The sequence below is a fragment of the Lasioglossum baleicum genome, chromosome 8 (assembly GCF_051020765.1).
Source record: "Lasioglossum baleicum chromosome 8, iyLasBale1, whole genome shotgun sequence".
Taxonomy (NCBI): Eukaryota; Metazoa; Arthropoda; class Insecta; order Hymenoptera; family Halictidae; genus Lasioglossum; species Lasioglossum baleicum.
This window is the reverse complement of record NC_134936.1, coordinates 14,136,153-14,153,735: the sequence shown is the minus strand read 5'-3', so window position 1 is coordinate 14,153,735 and position 17,583 is coordinate 14,136,153. Positions and strand designations below refer to the sequence as shown.

At 51.8% G+C, this 17,583-nt stretch overlaps 4 protein-coding genes across 6 annotated transcripts in view; all 4 read right to left on the bottom strand.

Annotated features, from left to right (window-relative positions):
• The window catches only part of Dtn (transmembrane protein 132C dtn), a 36,138-nt gene extending 28,859 nt beyond the window's left edge, over positions 1-7,279 (bottom strand). For 2 of the 3 annotated variants that reach the window (XM_076428742.1, XM_076428743.1), the window contains exons 1-3: positions 7,138-7,279; positions 6,558-6,711; positions 3,294-4,476 (exon numbers count right to left, since the gene is read on the bottom strand). In XM_076428742.1, coding sequence (XP_076284857.1) covers positions 3,294-4,476; positions 6,558-6,711; positions 7,138-7,185 — 1,385 coding nt within the window. In that variant the 5' untranslated portion in view covers positions 7,186-7,279. Of the gene's footprint in view, positions 1-3,293; positions 4,477-6,532; positions 6,712-7,137 lie in introns of all 3 variants that reach the window. The other variant, XM_076428744.1, reaches the window with a different exon arrangement.
• Pla2 (phospholipase A2) lies at positions 6,716-8,577 on the bottom strand. Its single transcript, XM_076428816.1, has 3 exons — positions 8,411-8,577; positions 8,073-8,232; positions 6,716-7,290 (listed from the first exon to the last, which is right to left on the bottom strand). The coding sequence occupies exons 1-3, from the start codon at positions 8,562-8,564 to the stop codon at positions 7,134-7,136; spliced, it is 471 nt and encodes a 156-aa protein (XP_076284931.1). The 5' UTR covers positions 8,565-8,577; the 3' UTR covers positions 6,716-7,133.
• A 3,116-nt stretch (positions 8,578-11,693) lies between these two features.
• The window catches only part of LOC143211297 (ropporin-1-like protein), a 39,753-nt gene continuing 33,863 nt past the window's right edge, over positions 11,694-17,583 (bottom strand). Inside the window, exons 2-3 of the mRNA XM_076428817.1 lie at positions 12,732-12,974; positions 11,694-11,999 (exon numbers count right to left, since the gene is read on the bottom strand). Coding sequence (XP_076284932.1) covers positions 11,697-11,999; positions 12,732-12,875 — 447 coding nt within the window. The 5' untranslated portion in view covers positions 12,876-12,974 and the 3' untranslated portion in view covers positions 11,694-11,696. The remainder of the gene's footprint in view (positions 12,000-12,731; positions 12,975-17,583) is intronic.
• LOC143211146 (ropporin-1-like protein) lies at positions 15,626-16,000 on the bottom strand. Its single transcript, XM_076428607.1, has one exon. It carries the CDS (start codon positions 15,998-16,000, stop codon positions 15,626-15,628), a length of 375 nt encoding a protein of 124 aa, XP_076284722.1.

Genomic DNA, 17,583 nt, shown 5'->3' with positions numbered 1-17,583 from the left:
GGATCAAGTTATTTCCGCGAAGCGATCGACGCGACGGCATTTACATACAAATCGGTGACGTGCAAAGCGGCCGGTATCGAAGCGCTCCCGGATCGCGTTGACGAACGACCGGTGTAGAGCGACGACCACAATTTATTCAATGACTGCCACCACGGCTCTCGATCGATCCCGAAACGAAACGAAACGGCGGCATGGCATGGCGCGGCGCGACGCGGACGTCCCGGCCGATTGCGTAACTGGTCCGCGAGCGACGAACGTTCGCTCGATTAAGCTTCAACCTGTCACCGATAATTCGCCCGGTAATTATGATCGAAACAGAGTGAGAAAGATGGAGTGCGAGCACAGTGCCGCATTCGGCTGTACCAAATGTGCACGCGTTCCGTGCAACCCCCCTCGAGCTTGCCGATATGTCGGTGCATCCATCGCTGCGGTTCGCGCTTCTATTCAACCCTCATATCCTACCCACCATTCATTCTTCTTTCATTACATTACGCTGTTCTCCCTGTTCACGAAATTGTGGTACAAACAGGTGATCCTACATGTACATCCGGCCCCGCTCGTACTATCATCAAAATATCTACCTTTTTCAAAGATAAGGGACCCGATTAATAGAGCCAATTATGCGTGAAACTACTATACGAGGTGACTCACCCTGTATACAGGATTCGGAGTTGAAAACCAAGGGAAGACAATTCGCGCAATTAAAATGAACTTAGCAGGAGAGTCCAACGAATCTCTCCTGCAAGATATTTTTCCCAATTATTACGTCCTTACGTTCCTCGATAATACCGCTAGAATTACGCCCGCAAGCATCCCGCGGCTCTTTATGCGTTCTCGTTTATTTCCCCGGATAAATTTCATTCACAGCGAGCTGCTGGTTACACGGTCCCTGCGGACCTCTCGATCCTGTCGAGAGAGCGGATAATCCGAATACTCCGTTTATAGATTATTAAATTAGATCGTACATTATTATTATTATCATTATTTTTGCGAAACAACGGAGAAGCGTGGCACGCGCGTTTCCCTCGGGGCCAGGATTTTCTATAAAATTCCTCGGCGACATGTGAGCCGATATACCGTGGAAATAAAGCACGGAATCCCGGTGCAAGTGTCGAAGCGACAGTGTATATAAAATAACCGAGCGTTTTTCAGATAAGACGCGGAGAGGAAAGCTATGCGAGTAAAAATTCCTTTATCGCGGCTCAGCTAAGAGTCAACCCGGTAAACTCGGTCCGGTAATCGAATTTCTAAGCGAGCAGAAGACTCGCCCCGTGCCGCTTCTGATTCCTCGTTAAGGGGACAGGCGGCTAACTGGCCTGCTTTATGCGCTCTTTTTTCCTCAGAACCAGCGGAGCCAAAGTTTCGCTCCGACGCGCGTTCTCTCTCTCTCTCTCACACACTCTTCGGCGCTCCAATTTTTACACGTTGATCGCGACACGGTGTGCTTCGGCTTCGCTGCCCCGCGCGTGCACACGCTCGAGCTGGGCTCAACTTGCCGCGACATTTTTATCCGGGGATGCGAGATAGAACCCTGGCAAACTTGCCCCGCTATCGATCCGTCTGCGAGAATTCGATTCCAATTGGCCGGCGCGTCACCGGGAACCGTAAACTCTCTCTCCGCGATCGAGATAAACGGCGATAAAACTCTTTCGAGCACCGATCTCTCGACATCTCCTCGAACATGACGACGATTATCGTTCGATCTCCTGGAGAGGAGCATGGAGAGAACACAAAAACGAGATGACCGCCGATAGTTTCTCTGAAACCTCCGATTTTCAAGTAGACCGCGATCGATAACGATTATCGAGACGGAGATTACATGGAGTCGGTGACCGTCGCCGCGGGAGTTTGCTAACAACGAAGGTTACAAGTTCGACCGCGTGCTCGACGATTCATCCAATTAGGACATTTTTGTCCTGCGCACCGACCCGCTTTTTGTCCGCGGAAAAGGAGTTCGCCTCCCTCGACGGGAGGGGCTGTATTAAAGCGGCTTTCGAGGGAGGCGAGCGCAGCGAAAAAACCAGCGAGCAAGGCCGGCAAAGTGAATTTCAACTCGACGGTCTTTGCCGCATTTTCGTCGCGTGTTTTCCGGTCGTTGCGTGTATGTATCAACGGGGAACAAGGAACGCGAGCTACAAAGCGGCCTGTCTTCTGTCCGAGCCGGTTCGCTTTTTATCCCGCGGCGAGCCGTGCTTCATTTTCTTAAATTACTTTTTCCGTAACGGTCGCATCACGCTGACACTGACAACGCTCGTGCGCTGTTACGTTATAACGTCAACGAAAATGGATATTTACCTTTCCCAGATTTTTCGACGATATTCCCGTTTCTGTGTCGCAGCAGGAAGTCATGGAGTTACGAAGGAGCGGTAAAACTTTCGAAACAGACACTTGGAACTTTGTAGTTGTTCGAGAAAAATCTTCGCTATAGTACAGTACCGTGATTCGACGTTTGATACGCGTTCTTCGATAACCGCGGAACGACTGACCCCCTCCCAGAATCTAAGGTGTAGCTCGAATTGTTTAGGCACGGGCCGTTTCCCAGGTAGAGCCATAAATCAATGTCCCCTCGGAATTTATTGGTGCTTTGAATTTTCGGCATGATTGACCCTTTGTGTACGGACCTCGTTGAGCACATCAGTGTGCCGCTAATAAAGGGCATCGGTACGTGACGCAGTGGCGATGCGGCGCAATATAATTATGTGCGGTAAATAAATCGAAATGGAAATGAGTTTATCGTCCATCCGTTACCGTGGCCTGCCGTAAATTTTACACACGGAGACTGGATTTACATATTTAATCCATTCAATTTGAACATTTCAACAATAGGTCTGCCGCATCTTACAAGGGACCCCAAGTGTCCGACTTCGATTTTGATAATTTTTGTGAGATTTTTGTATATGCATCCCTAATTATGTACGAAAATTATTAGGTGTAGTTACTCAATAGTTTGAAAGATATAAACAATTAAAGTTCCATACCTGTGAATCACTTTAAAACCTGCGAAACTTTAATTGTTTATATCTTTCAAACTACTGAGTAACCACACATAATTAGGGATCCATATACCATCATCTTACAAAAGATTATCAAAACCGAAGTCGGAAACTTGAGGTCCTTCCCTTGTTAGCACCGTCCCGAAAGGGTTGACCCTTCGCGGAAGGTCATCTCCGAGAACAAATCGGCTCAGGAGAACGTAGATCGGTCATCGTGGGGACGGCGATAAGTCGGACGAGTTCGAAAGGTCGGGTCGAGCGGGACCCAGGGAAAACAGAGGTTGAGCAAACAGGACTCACCTAAGGTACACAGTGACGACGAACTGGGTTCTGCCTTCCCGGGAGTCTGCGGGTTTGGACGGATGCAGGAACACCGGTACGTGTAGCCTGGACCTCGGGTAGAGCGGTCCATGAGGGACCAGAAGAGTCAACGAGTCGTCGGCCTTGAGCTCCTTGTAATCCGCTCGGTTGGGGGCGAGCGGTATTTGTCCGAGAGGCGTGACGGGTTGGATCTGCACCCTGGGTCTGCAGAATCCGGCGGCGTTATCCGCGGAGCCGACATCCTCTGTCCGCGGCTCTAGCACGGAGTAGGCGACCTGCACGAGCCTCGGCAGGCTCTTTGCGACCTTGACCCGGCCGGAAGCGTCCGGAGGTGGTAACGGTGCCCACCAATCGGCGGGTATAGTGATCTGCGCGAGGCAGACGCCGTTTTCTCCGTCGGGGCTGCAAGCGGCCGTCAGCGCGAACGTCGAGGATGAAGGGACGCTCGAATAGGCTGAGGACGACGACGAGGACGAAGGAAAGGATGACGAGGAGGACGATGAAGAGGAGAAGGTTCTACCGTTGTTCCTACTGGCTGTGCTTCTAGCTGGGGTGGCCAAGCTCGCGTGCAGCACCACGCAAACCCTCTGATGCCGGGCTAGCAGCAACTGACGCCTTCCGCCTGCCTCGCTTCCGGCATGGAAGAGCACTCGCAGCACCGGCGAGTCGCGCGGCACGCTGTTTCCAACCAGATGAGCAGACATGTCCAGGTGTCGGGCCCCTAACTCCTGCGCGTCCAGAATCGTCGCCGCTGTCAGATTTCGCCTCGTATCCGGTCCCGGCAACGCGTCCAACGGGTCCGGGACTATGTATCGAGCCGGCACGGTCTGTTTCGTGCTAAACGGACCGTAGGTCGCCCGCACCGAGACCGGCTCGCTCGTCTGAAACACCGTGAACTTGTCGATCGACAGAATCGAGCCCGGCGGCGACGACAGCACACCGTTCCCAGTCGATGACGTCCCCGTCGACGAGCTTCCTCCTCCGCTTCCTCCACTTCCTCCTCCTCCTCCTCCTCCTCCTCCTCCTCCTCCTCCTCCATTCGACGACGGAGAGATTGCCGGGATCGACTCCCCCTGCGCCGGGTAGAACTGCTTCGGTGTGTGCTTTAGGAAGAACCCGCCGTCCTTGTTCTCAAAGTGAACTTCCACCGAAGCCGCCACGTCTGAAAGCAAACGGTTTCCCAAATTAGCGATGGATTTCCCCCGTCGAAGATCAGGGCGTATCAAGGATTATCTAAGCAGCTGTTGCTTCTGTAGTTGTCTCAGACGAGGGATTACGCAGTGGGAATCACGGGATCGAGTACATCGTTCGTGGAATCAATTCCCTGCACTGTATGGATTCTGTTTCTCTGCCACGTACCATCTCATCAAGACGACGCAGGTGTCCACGATCTGCAAATCGTGTGCTGCGTCACATCAGCGATTACCCGCTAAGGGGCGAGTATTCGAATGCAATTTCGCCGAGCAAAGTTGTCTGCGTGACACTGTATCCGGTTTGAAGAAGGGGATTTTAATTATCCAGCTTCGGAGCCGGGGGAATTAACCGGGTGGGACACATGTGTTTTCTTTAACGCGGTTAACAAATCCGGCGCGCGCGTCGCCACGCGTTTCCATTACGGCCGAGTAATTTTCCAAATTTATATCCGCGTCGGATTAACATAGAAATGAAGTCGACGGGTCGCGTGTGCGTCGCCGCGTCGTGCCGCGCCGGCACACCGGGACCGGTAGCATCTTTCTGCTCTATTTCCTAAGTTCCGCCGGCTTATTACACGAGGGAGCCTGGACCGAGAGAGGCAGCTTGTCCCGGGAAGAATTTCCCGGATGGAAGTTCGAGTGGAAAGTCGTGTCGAAATATCAACGATTTCCGGGCGCAGAGTGTTTGTGCGCCTCGCGTTATTTTCCTCGTGTGGTATATCGAGGCTTCGCGTTATACCGGCGTCGCGTCGCCCCGATAAATCGAGAAATTCTCACCCCCGTTCGATCGCGAGTCGCAGGATCGACTTCGATAAGACGGCCGCCCCGAATTTCCTCGGCTGAAACAAAGTTCGCGCGCCCGGAAAGTCCGCACAGGTGAACGGAGAAGTTGTAAATCGGAGGGGGTGTAGGGGGCGGACGTGGAGCCGGTTCCGAGGCGTGGGGTGGCGCGACTGCGCTCGATCCGCACATAAATTTCCCGGGAAATCCTCCATTAAGCGCCAGCTGCCCGCACACCCCCGAACCCTGTCCCGTAAAATAGAGGAAAACGCGTGGAAAGGTGAGGCCAATTCGGCCTCTGCCACCGCTTATCGCTCGCGCTACGCGCTTCTGTCTCGCCTAAAACGACTCTCTCTCTCTTTCTCCTCTCTCTCTCTGTCTCTCTCTCTTGCATGTGCCAAACACCGAAATCACGCGTTATTCGTGATCGGTCGCCCTGTGGTTCGATCTCCCCGCCGTGACACTATCGTTCTCGCGAATTTATTTCCTATTGCGCTTCTCTCTTAAGGGGTTACGCCACCCATAGATTTAAAATATCGATTTTTTGTTTTAATTTTCCTTTAATTTAGAGTTCAGGGAATAATTTGAGCCATGGTAGATGCAACAGCACCTAAAAATAGCGAAGTTACAGTGCTTACGGCACAGTGCACTTTTCTTTCTTTTGCGTTTTTTTCAAGACTACATTTTCGCATTTGTACAAAAATGATTTTTTCTTAAAACCCCCACGCTACACGATAGGCAATTTATCCAGGAACAATAAAATCATTACTCTTTTTGTTTCGGATAATCGTGGACTGCGGAATCACTTACACCGTCTCCGCGCGTCCTGACGGAGAAAAGTTGCGGGACAACGGATAACTCCGTCATTTTTTAATATTTTTATATAAAATTTACACTATATATCCTTCAATGTATCGTACTGAAATAATTGTCACATTCATACTTTCGGAGAAAAAAATTCGTAAACTTTGATGTCATTTCGGCCGCAGGGTGTCGTAACCCTTTAACACTACGGAGAAACAGGTATCCATACAGGGTTGGCGGATGCTCATGAACGGAGGATCAATAAGGGAGGATTGTTGCATCGATCAAAGTCTAAATAAATAGCTAAAGAATACAAGCGCTCGCGATTTCCGCTTGTACCTCGGAGCTTATAACTTGAAATCCGTCGAATGGATGGAATATGAAAGGTATGCGATAGGATATCGATCGTGGTGTCTCGCAGGAGCATAAGGCAATATGTACTGTCGAAGAATTTATTCGGCGTTACAACATATCTGCCGCTGTTGCATCGTGGTTGCGTGTCCAGTCGCGAACGATGACCGGCCATATCGAGGCTTCACTTGTAAGGAGGCACGTCGAACCACTGGTACTTTTTCGGTTGGCTCTCGTCCAACTCGTACTCCAAACATCGCCGAGGAAAGCTGTCGGAGATCGTTAGAGGTCCTCTTTAAACTGGCTGAAAACTCGGCCACTCCTCTGGAAGGGGGTGGCTGGCCCGCGAATATCCCGAGCAATTAAACGCTAGATCAGGCATAGGCAACGGTGAGCTAGGAAACCTCGGAGAACAAAAATTCGAAAATCTATCTCGAGTAAAAGACCGTCTACTTTGCTTCATCTGCGCAGAATGTTCGAAAGCAGGCGTGGTTTTCTTGCTCCGAGGGCCAGAATGCCCCGAGTGGGGCGTGGCATCGTCGCTCTCGATTTTAACACGTTCGCTACCCCCGGACTGCGGATTTTGTGCATTTATCACAGAAATGAATAGATGAAATACGAAACTGTGAACACATTCAAAGAATTTGCCCATGCCCAAGCTAGACGATTTCGGGGCAGATGGTCTCGACACTTACGTGGAGGCGCGTTTGCAGCCAACGATCGGGTATTCCTCCCGGTAGCATTTCGTGTCCAGGATGCTGAAATAGAGGAAGCCAACTCTATCGCCCACCCCGTCCTCCGATCGGCGCAGGCAGTCGAAGAACTTCTCGTCGCAGGAGCATTCCAACCTGCTCGCAGCAAACCACCGATTCGATTTCCGACATCGATAAGCCTGTCTTGTTCCTGTTACGCCCACGCGCCCGAGAACCTTTCACGCGAGATCCGTGCGCCGGCATGCGAAGAGAAGCTCGTCCCGGGGCCGGATTAATTCGCAACGTACGAGTCCGACAGGCGGCGAGCTGCTGATCTTGACTCGGCCGCCGTTCGATAGTCCGTTCGAGAGTGATTCATGCGAGGCTGCGACCCGCCCGACACGCCTACAACTCGCGCGCGCGCGCGCGCGATTCCTCTCCGGACACGCGACCGGCAAAAATAAATTCCGCGTGGGCGTTCACGCGACGTTACCTCGATCGTTAACCATCGAAATCGAGGTGCCACCATGTTGCGTTTAGAGGTTGACTCGGTTCGCGGATCTCAAAGAAATTGTGTCGCGTTTGCGGAGAGCCCCGGGGGTCCCTCACGGACGTTCATTCACGATATTTCTCCCCGAATGCGCCTCGAAAGACCGTCGAGCGGTTCAGCGACCGGAATGTCAGACCCGAAGACGGTCGGCAGTTTCTTTAAAGGGAAAACCGTGGACTGGGAAAAAAGCACCCCGCGAAGCAAGACGAAGAAGAAGAAGGAGAGGCAGAAGAAGAACTAATTTAAAACGGCCACCGCCTCGAGACACGGCCTCGTCGAATGAAAGTTCCCCGACGAAATAGCGCACCGGGACCGGGGACGGCAAGTTCGGGTCGCGGCGCGGCAAAGCACGACGAACGAAGCCGAATATCAAGTTTGGAAAAAGAACCTGGTGTAGAAGCTGGGATTAGTGAGGCCGTGGTTGGTCTGGCCTGCCTCGATCACGTCGGCGCACATATCGTGCTCGCGGCAGCAGGCGTCCGTCTCCATATATTTGCCGAGGTCTTCCGGTCCCGTCGCCACGTTCCCGCTTCCGCACCATTTCGTCCCTGTCGGAAGGAAGCACGCCGGGATAGTACGAGGGGAAGCTCGTTACGAGCACGTCGGCTCTCCTCTTCTGCCGATTTCATCTCCTCGATCTTTTATGCTCTCACCGTACCCAGAAGGCTTCTCCTCTCTCTCTCTCTCTCTCTTTTTCACCTCGTCGGTCTGCGCGACGTCGCTTACCTGGGAATATCAGGTTCATTCTCTCGGCCGGTGTCTTTGGTAGCTCGTTGCTGCCGAGTCTATTGTCGTCGTCATAGTGAACCAGCCATGCATGAACCGGGACGTGGATCAGCAGCCAACAGCACGCGAAAGCCGACGACCAGGATCCCGGCATATCGTTTTCTTGAGACGCGTGAAAGACGGGTTACACGGAAGAACGACGCACGTCTCTCTCGGCTTTTTTCCCCGCCTCCGTCTTTTCACGTAAATCGCAAGGCTTTTCAACCGCGATCGAGCACGGAAGGTTGTAACGCCTTTGTCGGGACAGACCAGTGTAAGGGAAACTGAGAATCGCGCGCCGAGTCTCGTCTCTCTCGAGCCAAAGGAAGCTGAAAGACGCGTCTCACGCGAGACACCGACGGAGAAGGTCGTGACTTTTAATGCCGCGCGGAGACGTACTCGAAGAACGTGCCGCGGAGAGCTGGTCTTTTTCGGAAAAGAAAAGAGGAACGAGAGAGAGGCCGCGAGAAAAACGGTCCCTTCCGGCGGTGTTCACGGAACGAGAACGAGCGCTGCCAGCCGGTTCCTGGGACTTATATGCGAACCAGCCCTGCCCCTTTCGACCCAGTTCCCGAGCGGGTCGTGTCTAATCGCGGGAATTACGGAAAACGGACGCACCGCTGCGCCCCGGTCTCGATAATCGCCCGACGATATTCGAGACGCGGGAAAACACAGCCGGAAACGGGCTCCGGACGAATCTTCGTGTCGTCCACGGAATCCGAAATGTCCGGGGGCTCGCATAAATTCGACGACCGGTCGTCGTAATCTATGCGCGGAGTTAAAAGGCGTGCCAGACAGGCGTGAAATCGAGCGCATGAGATTACACAAACCTTGTTAAATATATTTAATCATCTTAAAAAGTCAATCAATGAGACCATTTCTTGCAGGCGCTTCCGTTCGAACCACGAAGGGTACGTTTGTATCTATTTTTTCTATTACAGTCGGCCGCGCAACAAAGACAAATTAACGCGATTAGTAAAGCGTCGGTGCCCGACAGCGATAAGATAGACGATAAGAACTTATCCGGCAGCGTTTTATGTATCTGAACAATTTCGAGCGGCGTCGTTCCAACGGCTAAACAATTAACGCGCTCGTAAATCTCCGAGACTTCTTCCTCGATTTCTTCGGTGCGGTCTCAGTAGTCGCTGACGTCGTCCACGGAAGTGTCTTGCAGATCGGGGCAAAGGAAGTGTCTGATGTTCCTCGGGCCGACCATTCCTTCCTGGCGTCGAGCACACTCCGTCAGCCACATAGCCACGGCTGTGACACGGGTGGTGCAGACTGGAGGACCGATTCCTGGCACTGGAAAAAGCGTCGGCAGCCGACCTTCGTCCTGCTCTGTTTTCATCCTCTCGAGGAACTCCCCGAAAGGGTCGGCCGGAGGAGGCGTGGGTTCTCGGGAGGGTTCACGCACCGGTTCCAGACACTCGCAGATGCCCCGGAGTATGTCCTCGAGTCCTACGGGCACGTAATCGTCCACCTCGTCGAAGGTAGTGACGCTAACCTCGCCCTGTTCCTGGCCGAAGTCCGTGTAGAGGCTGTCGGTCCCGTCGTCGCTGAACACTGCAGATGCGTCCGGGATCACGTCATCATCCTCACGGTGCTCCACCGTTGGCTCGGACTTCGATCTAGCCGGCACGCTGGGCTGAGCGAGATTCGCCAACCGGTGGGGCTCGATTAATTCTCTCCGTTCAATTCGTTGGATAAACACGGCGCGGCGGCGCGGTCGGAAAAGCGATTGGTCGATTCGGAAAAACCGGGATTCCGAAGGAACGGCGAGCAAACACCAAACTCGTTTCCACGGGCAAATGAAAGGGACTCGGGTTTTTCAACGGTCTCTCCTCCGGCCCGGGGAAATCAGATATTCCATCTGCGCTCGGTGTATCGCTCGCTCGGCCTTAATTAAGTCGCGAAACTTTGATCGACCGACTGCATTTTTCATGGGACCCGTTGTCGGGTTGCATTCGCGGCCGCGCCCTTTCCCTCCGTTACCAACCTCGGCGTGCGATGCAGCAGGATCTTTCGGTTCGGTGGGGTGCATCTGGACTCCCTCGAGGGGTAGATCGATGTCCTGCCGTTCGGAGGGTCTCGGATCCGGACCGAAGTCCTTCAGCATCGTCAGACTCCCTGAGACAATGCTATCGCTCGACGTCAAACGACACACGTCCGTTCCAGGCTCCTCCTACGGTCCGCGAAACTTCGTTCAGAACGACAGAACTCGCGGAAAAAATGCGAGCCGGTAACGGCAATCGCCGGGCCGTCGACAACTCTGCCCCGCTATAGAAACCAATCGAGGATCGATCGATTCCGAATTCCGATAGGTCTGACCCAGCGATTTCATCCTCGATACGAGCCGACCCGCGTCGAGCGAAGCCGCGCTGCACCATGGCGTTCTGTAAATTTGCGCGGCTCGTTTCGACGCTGGGAATACAGCGCTCGACGCGGGTACACTAATTATTTCCCGGGTTACCGTTTCGATTGCGCACGATTCCATTTGCACCGGTGCGTTATTAACGAAATTATATTTGGTTATCGTCAGCCGGGCTGGAGGCGGGGGCGGACAGAGCACTCGAGTTTGCGAGCAACCTTTTCCGTTCCATTAATCGTGGTCGAACGCAAATGGCCCGAAAAATGAGTCGCGTCCGCGACTATGCGCGCTGCTCCCGGTGCAGTCGATTTTAGAATGCTCGCGTTTCACCCCTGATCGCCGGAAGCTGGGTCCGTTTGAACCCGCCGGTTCAAAGCGTTCGCCATTTCTGTAATTGAATAACTGTCTAGGAGAACAGCGTGTTTTGCGTTCTATGAAACGTACAGGAATATATGAAAATAATTCTCTACTCGACGCAGCAGCGAGAGAATCGACTAGTGTAGCGAATTAAATCTTCAAACACACTGGTCGATTCTTTCCGCGCTACGGCGAGCAATTAATTGATTTCAGATCTTCTTGTATATTTCACGAAGTTCGAACCATCGCGGAGAAGATCGCGGTGCGAGGGGTTCGCGTTTTGTGCTCGACGACCGAACTCGTTGCCGCCGGAAGTTCTATGGAGCCTGCAGCTGCGAGGATCAAGCGTAACTCAGAGGAGAACCAAGAGCGGGTACGCCCACGCAAACGAGAAGTATCTTCTCCGACAGGGGATCGTCGAGCCAATAATTTCGGGGGAAGGGGCGTGCGTTCGCTTTTGATTCCCCGTGTACTTTCCCGTTTGAATGGGGCGAGCCATTGTCGGCGGAATCTATCGGGGTTTTAGCTATTCCGCGAACAACGCGCGGCTGTTACAACCTCCTCTTGCTCGTGCTCGTCGAGCTGGTACAGACTCGAGCGGGAGGTTCCGGTGCGGGTCTGGCTGGAAACGGAAGGCGGGCCGCAAGGCTGAGAAATCTCCTCGGCGTCCTCTGCGATGCAGATGCACGGTCTCACTCCGCTGCAGTCCAGTTTCGCCAGGTACGCGAACAGACGTAGGAACGTGGGCAACAGTATCATCGCCGATCCGCCTTCTGGCTCCTCCGTCAGCAATTCGCACACGTATATCATCGTTTCGAATAGATTCTGCGCGGCACAAAGGGGGCGAACTCGTGAATCGCCGCGAATTGTAACCCGGCAACAATGGCGGGTGATTAATTTCATTCAACCCCGGCTAACGATGATTCATCGATTCGCATTAAAGTCCGCGAATTAAATACAATCCTCCCCTCCCCCTCCCGTGGTTATGTATCTTCGACCGACTACCGAACAATGCGCGAGCTGAATCCTCCTTGAGACCGGCCCGAATGAAAATCAATCGGCGAAAGTATTAGGACAGGCCATTGTGACGAGAATTTCGGCGAGTTCGAGAGCAAAAGGATCGATCCGGTGATTATTTCACAATTCGTCTGATTCGGACGATTTCTAATGATCAAGTGGGACAAATGTGTCCTGATTCGAGCGGAAAGCGAAACCGGAGGAAGACGGCTGATCCCCAATGAGAAAAACAGTCGTCTCCCTTCGAGGTAGATTATGTTAATACCCGTAGCGCGATAAAAAGAGGCGCGTCTCGGTGATCGATCACCGGTGGTGGCTCGCGATGGCCCGTGCCACCGGCGAATCGATTAACGACTCGACTAAAAATATCGTTTATACGAACCCGATGAAGATCACGCGCGAGGGGTGCCGAGAAGATGGAGGGAGGAAGAGAAAGAGAGAGAGAGAGAGACGAGAGAGATTACAGGCCGTGACTCTATTTTAGGTATTCCATGAGAGAATGTCGCAAGCGCGCTTCTATTCTCGGCCCAGACAGCTTACCTTGCCCAAGAATCCGCAGGCGATCGCGAGGAATTTGAAAAAGTCACAGTCTCTCTTGGACAAGAGCTGGCCAACCATCAAGATCTGGTAGAGGCTCGTCTCGGGCATCGACATGCCCTGCCATTTTTCCAGCAGAACCTCCATACAGATCCTCTTGACAGAACCAAATGTCTTCAAAAGAGTTCTCAGGTACCCAGGTGTGATACCCGTCGGATGGACGAACGGCGGGTACTCCAGTCTCTCCTGAGAAAATACTAGGATGACTCGTCTTCCACGGCTTTCGAGTTTCCATCCTCACGATGCGTTCTCTTTTTGTTGTACACTACCCGAAATTACCATAAAGCCACCTGATTTTTTGGTGAAGTCTTTTAATTGTGTCATAGTAATGAGAAGCTGATGCACGATAGCATTTTAGGATTAATAGAAGAAACCATTTGCATGATTACATTCGTAGATATATTATTTATTTACAGAAAAACGTAAAGTTTAACAAAAAACGAACTGCGAAATTTTCATAAAGCCACACGTTTTTTAAGTAGATAACATCAAGATTATCGAAAATTTCTTCTATATTTACAAATTAATACTTAGACATATGTCCTGGACACAAGAATGGGAAAATATCATTTTCTCCGTAGAAAAAAAAGTTTAACTTGGAAATTTCGTTCGTAATTTCGCAGTTCGTTTTTTTGTTAAACTACATAACTTTACGTTTTTCTGTAAATAAATAATATATCTATGAATGTAATCATGTAAACGGTTTCTTTTATTAATCCTAAAATGCCATCGCGCATCAGCTACTCATTACTATGACACAATTATAAGATTTCCCCAAAAAATCAGGTGGCTTCATGGTAATTTCGGGCAGTGTATTTTTCTGTCATTGCGGCGATCATGAAAATCGCACCGGATGAAACTGTATCAATTTCCCTTAAGACCAGTGATCGCCTGTATCGCCGCAACAGCCCCGCAGCGTGTCATGCGATGCTATTAAAAGACCACGCTAAAATAATTGAACGAGCCCATCGCGAATTCGCAAAGCGTTTCAATATTAAACGATCGTCTATGGAGCGATGCAATTTTATTGGACAGTGGGTTTCCCGACTACAATCGCTCGTCCTCATTCCATCAAAGACATCTGTACACATATTTTCATTAATGCATGTACTTCTATAGGATGCATAGGACTCGAGAGAGGTCCTGCGGCTAGTCAATTTTGTTCTACATTCGTTCCAGCATTAATTTTAGTTTGTAGGTCACGTTTTGATCAGCTGCATCTCGCTCTGCAGATATTGCACACGCACACGTACACGCACACTCTCTCCCGAGTTTGCGATGCTATCCAGGCTTTTCCGCAACAAAGACAACACATAATAATAATAATCGCGATAACGAGTCACGGTCACCGGTCGATGATTGGCGGAAGAGTCGGGTCAAGGACATTATCTGCCCCGTATTGCCACGCGGCGGTGAACACTCCTCGGAGAGCGGTAGGTTATTTATTAACGAAATTATAAAAGTGGAAGCCGGTCGGCCGCGTTGTTGCGAATCGATTCTTTTTCCCTGGAGAAGCGGAAGGGCACGGGTTCGTAACCCGACGAGTAGCGAGAGGTGCAGATCGCGTGCGGCGATTTTATGGATTCGAATTTTTTCCCCTCGAGCGTTGCACGGAGTCGGTTAACGGCCGCAATATTCGACGTCTGGTTGGGTTTGAAGCCGACGTCGGGGACAAATCTGGCAGTCGAGTCGCGGGTGGAATAAAAATACGACGATATCGTCGGTGTAATCCTCCGAGTATTGTATATCGGGTCACGGACGCCGCAGCCTCTGTCTCGCTGTCTGAAAAATCTCGCTGGGACGGCTAGAGAAATAGGAAAGATCCGATAGTTCAAGGCTCGAGTCGCTGCGTTATATTCGCGCCGGGTCATGGACGTCGTTTATTATGCATCGGCATTGTGATAGACAACAGAGCACGAGAGAGCAAGAGAGACCCACACTCGGTCGGCGCGGCGCGGTCGAGCAAATTAATTTATAGCGACGAGCCGGATTAACCGATTTAATCGTTCCACGGTATTTCGGCCCATTAACCGAACTCTGCGGTCGAATCTTTCGATTGGTCCCGATGGGAATTGATAGCGTTAGGGAAGCCGCTGCGCTCGCGAAAATTCGAGAGCCAACGATTCCTCTCTCGCTCACTCTCCGTCTGGAGTTGGCTTAAACTTTTACGATAGGAATCGACGACTGATCGCCCGATACGATTAGACGAGCTCGAAGATGTAAGCCGGCCGGCCAGCCCTGTTAATTCCACTCGGATAATTAAATTCCCCCGGTCGGATTGATTTACCTATCTATCCACTTAATTACGGGAGCGAACGGCGCAGGGAATATATACGTGGCACAATGAAAGCAATGAAAAAAGATTACGTTTAACGACGCCACTCGAGCCGAAACGAGCTCCGTCTGAAACCGACTTTAATCAACCTTTTGTAAGATAATGGGGATGCGGAAGGGACACGTTTAAACTGGCCTCGGACGAGACCGAGACACAGGCTCCGCGAGACCAAGCCAGCCGTTTTCCTACCGCGATCCACTATTTTCTCAGGTATTTTCCATTCGAATGGAAATCCAGTTTAGTTGCTTCCATCTATAAGCCGCAGGGGATCCGGGGCCGGAGGTCGTCAAACGTTTTCCCTCTCTCGGATACGCTCTGGAGCATTATCGAGCGCTGACTTAAGCGAGCCCTTATTAGCTCTGGATGGTTGACCTTTCGCGAAAATACCTAATAATGCCATTACACGCTGGGTGAAAACAACTTCACGCGAATTATTCACCTGCGACGTCCGGGAAGACGAATGGGACGGCGTCGTTGAAATGAAAGCGAGGTGCAGGTGCTGCTAACCTAATTTGTACACGTACCTCGAGACTTTAAAAATCGTGCGGAAAACATCGCTTTGCGCGGAGATCCGTCTAAAACTTCCGACGGGGGAACAATGCAGTTTTTTATTTTGCGCGGAGAAGAAAGTAGGAAAGAGGAATTCAGTTTCTTGAGAAGTGCGAGTGAAAAGAGAAGAGATCGGAGAAAGAACAAGGGTTTCTACTTTGACGGGCGGTAGTTCATCGGCAGCCAAGGCTCGGAAGTAGGCGCAGGTCCATCGCAGAAGATCGTACGGCTGCGTGCGAATCGCGGCTTTCGCGTACAGCTTCAAAATGTTCGGGAATGTCGGCGGGATCTTGATCTGCTCGGCGCAGTAAAGCACGTCGTTCGACATGTTTGACGGGCAGGAAAGTCGACGAGCAACGACTCGTCACAATTCGATCGCGTGCGCGCTCTCTCTCTCTCTCTTTCTTTTTCCCTCTCGAAAGTCATTACTGTCGCGAGGGGAATTTCGAGCGAGACTTCAGGCCGAACACCGTTAATTCTGACTCTTGACGCTCGACTGCTGATGTTTTTCGACCGGTCCCGCTGGCCGAGTCTCTCTCCCCCGGGGACACTTTTTTTCGAGGTTGGCTCGTCGAGGTCCGCGCCAAAAAGTCTGCTCGGACGGCGAACACGTTTTACGCTTCCTCGAGCGCGGTGAATTACCCTCGGCCCGCCGACGAGACCAGTTTATCCCGCGAAGCTGTCGAAAACTACCGGCCAGGATACGGACTCGTTTTAATTGCGGAGATTCTTGTCGCACAGGCTCTTTAACCTTCCCGGCGCTACTTCAAGAAATAGCCGACAAGTAGCGGCTTTCTCGCGAATGCACGCTAATTATCGGTGTAGAAGGTCTTCCAAAGCAGCTGCTCCGCTCGGATGCAACACTTGTTGAACCCGGAGCCTCGTTATACAATTTTTCCTTCATTTTCTCGATCCGCCTCTCCCATCCAATCGGTGTTCAATCCGGCGAGCGGAAACATCGGAAAGATAAATAAATAATTGTCAGGTAGAACGCGGAAGCGTCGATCAAACGGAGTATCTTGATTTCCCCAGTTTTTCTTGCAACATCTCGGTGCTGGTCGCGATCCTGGAACGACACGGGCGAAGCCGTGGAATCCACCGGAGGGTACATTTATTATTTACACGATCGCTGGAAAAATATCGTTCGAGCGAGAACGATTGATGGAACAAATATTGGGCCACGGTATGATCCGGATGAGGGCGGATATTTATCTTTTATCCACTTAAATTTCCCGCTCGTCGTAATAATGGACGTCACGGGAACACGGGTACACGGCTACAGACAATTTTCAATCCCATGCGGGGTATACCCGGCCGACGGATCCGACGTATCCGACAGAGAAGTATCGGAGAAACACCTGTAGAAAGTCGCGGAACGTCTCGGTGGCGGTTTCACGTGCGCGGAGTTTACCCTCGGATCCCGTTCCGCCGTTCCTGGTCGAAATGGAGGTCCCATTGTGCTCGCGAATCTTTCAATTCCCGGGTCTTTTATGCGTCTGTCGTCGGTTCGGGGAGCGAGGAACGACGCGAGCGGCGTCTCTCTCCTCCCGGAGCCCGTGAAAAGTCATATAAATCCCGCGTATCAAAGAGGAACGGCGCGGCGCCGTGGAAATCGTCGTCGAGGGTTCCGGGGGTGGCGAAAGGGGTGCGCGCGTCAAATGTCGGGGAAAAGACTGCTACCGTCGAAGCGCCCTTTGTCTCTATTATTAGCCCGTTATCGTGGCCGTGGTACGGTTACGTACACTCCGGTGGCCTCGTACACATTATCGTGGTCGCACTCGCAAAGATCTCGTTCGGATGCATAATGAATCGCTCGCTCCAAGGGAGCGGATGGTTGCCGCCCCTTTCCTCTCGACTCCTCTCCTACCGATCCAACCATTCTCACTCAATCTCGCTCTCTCTCTCTTCTTC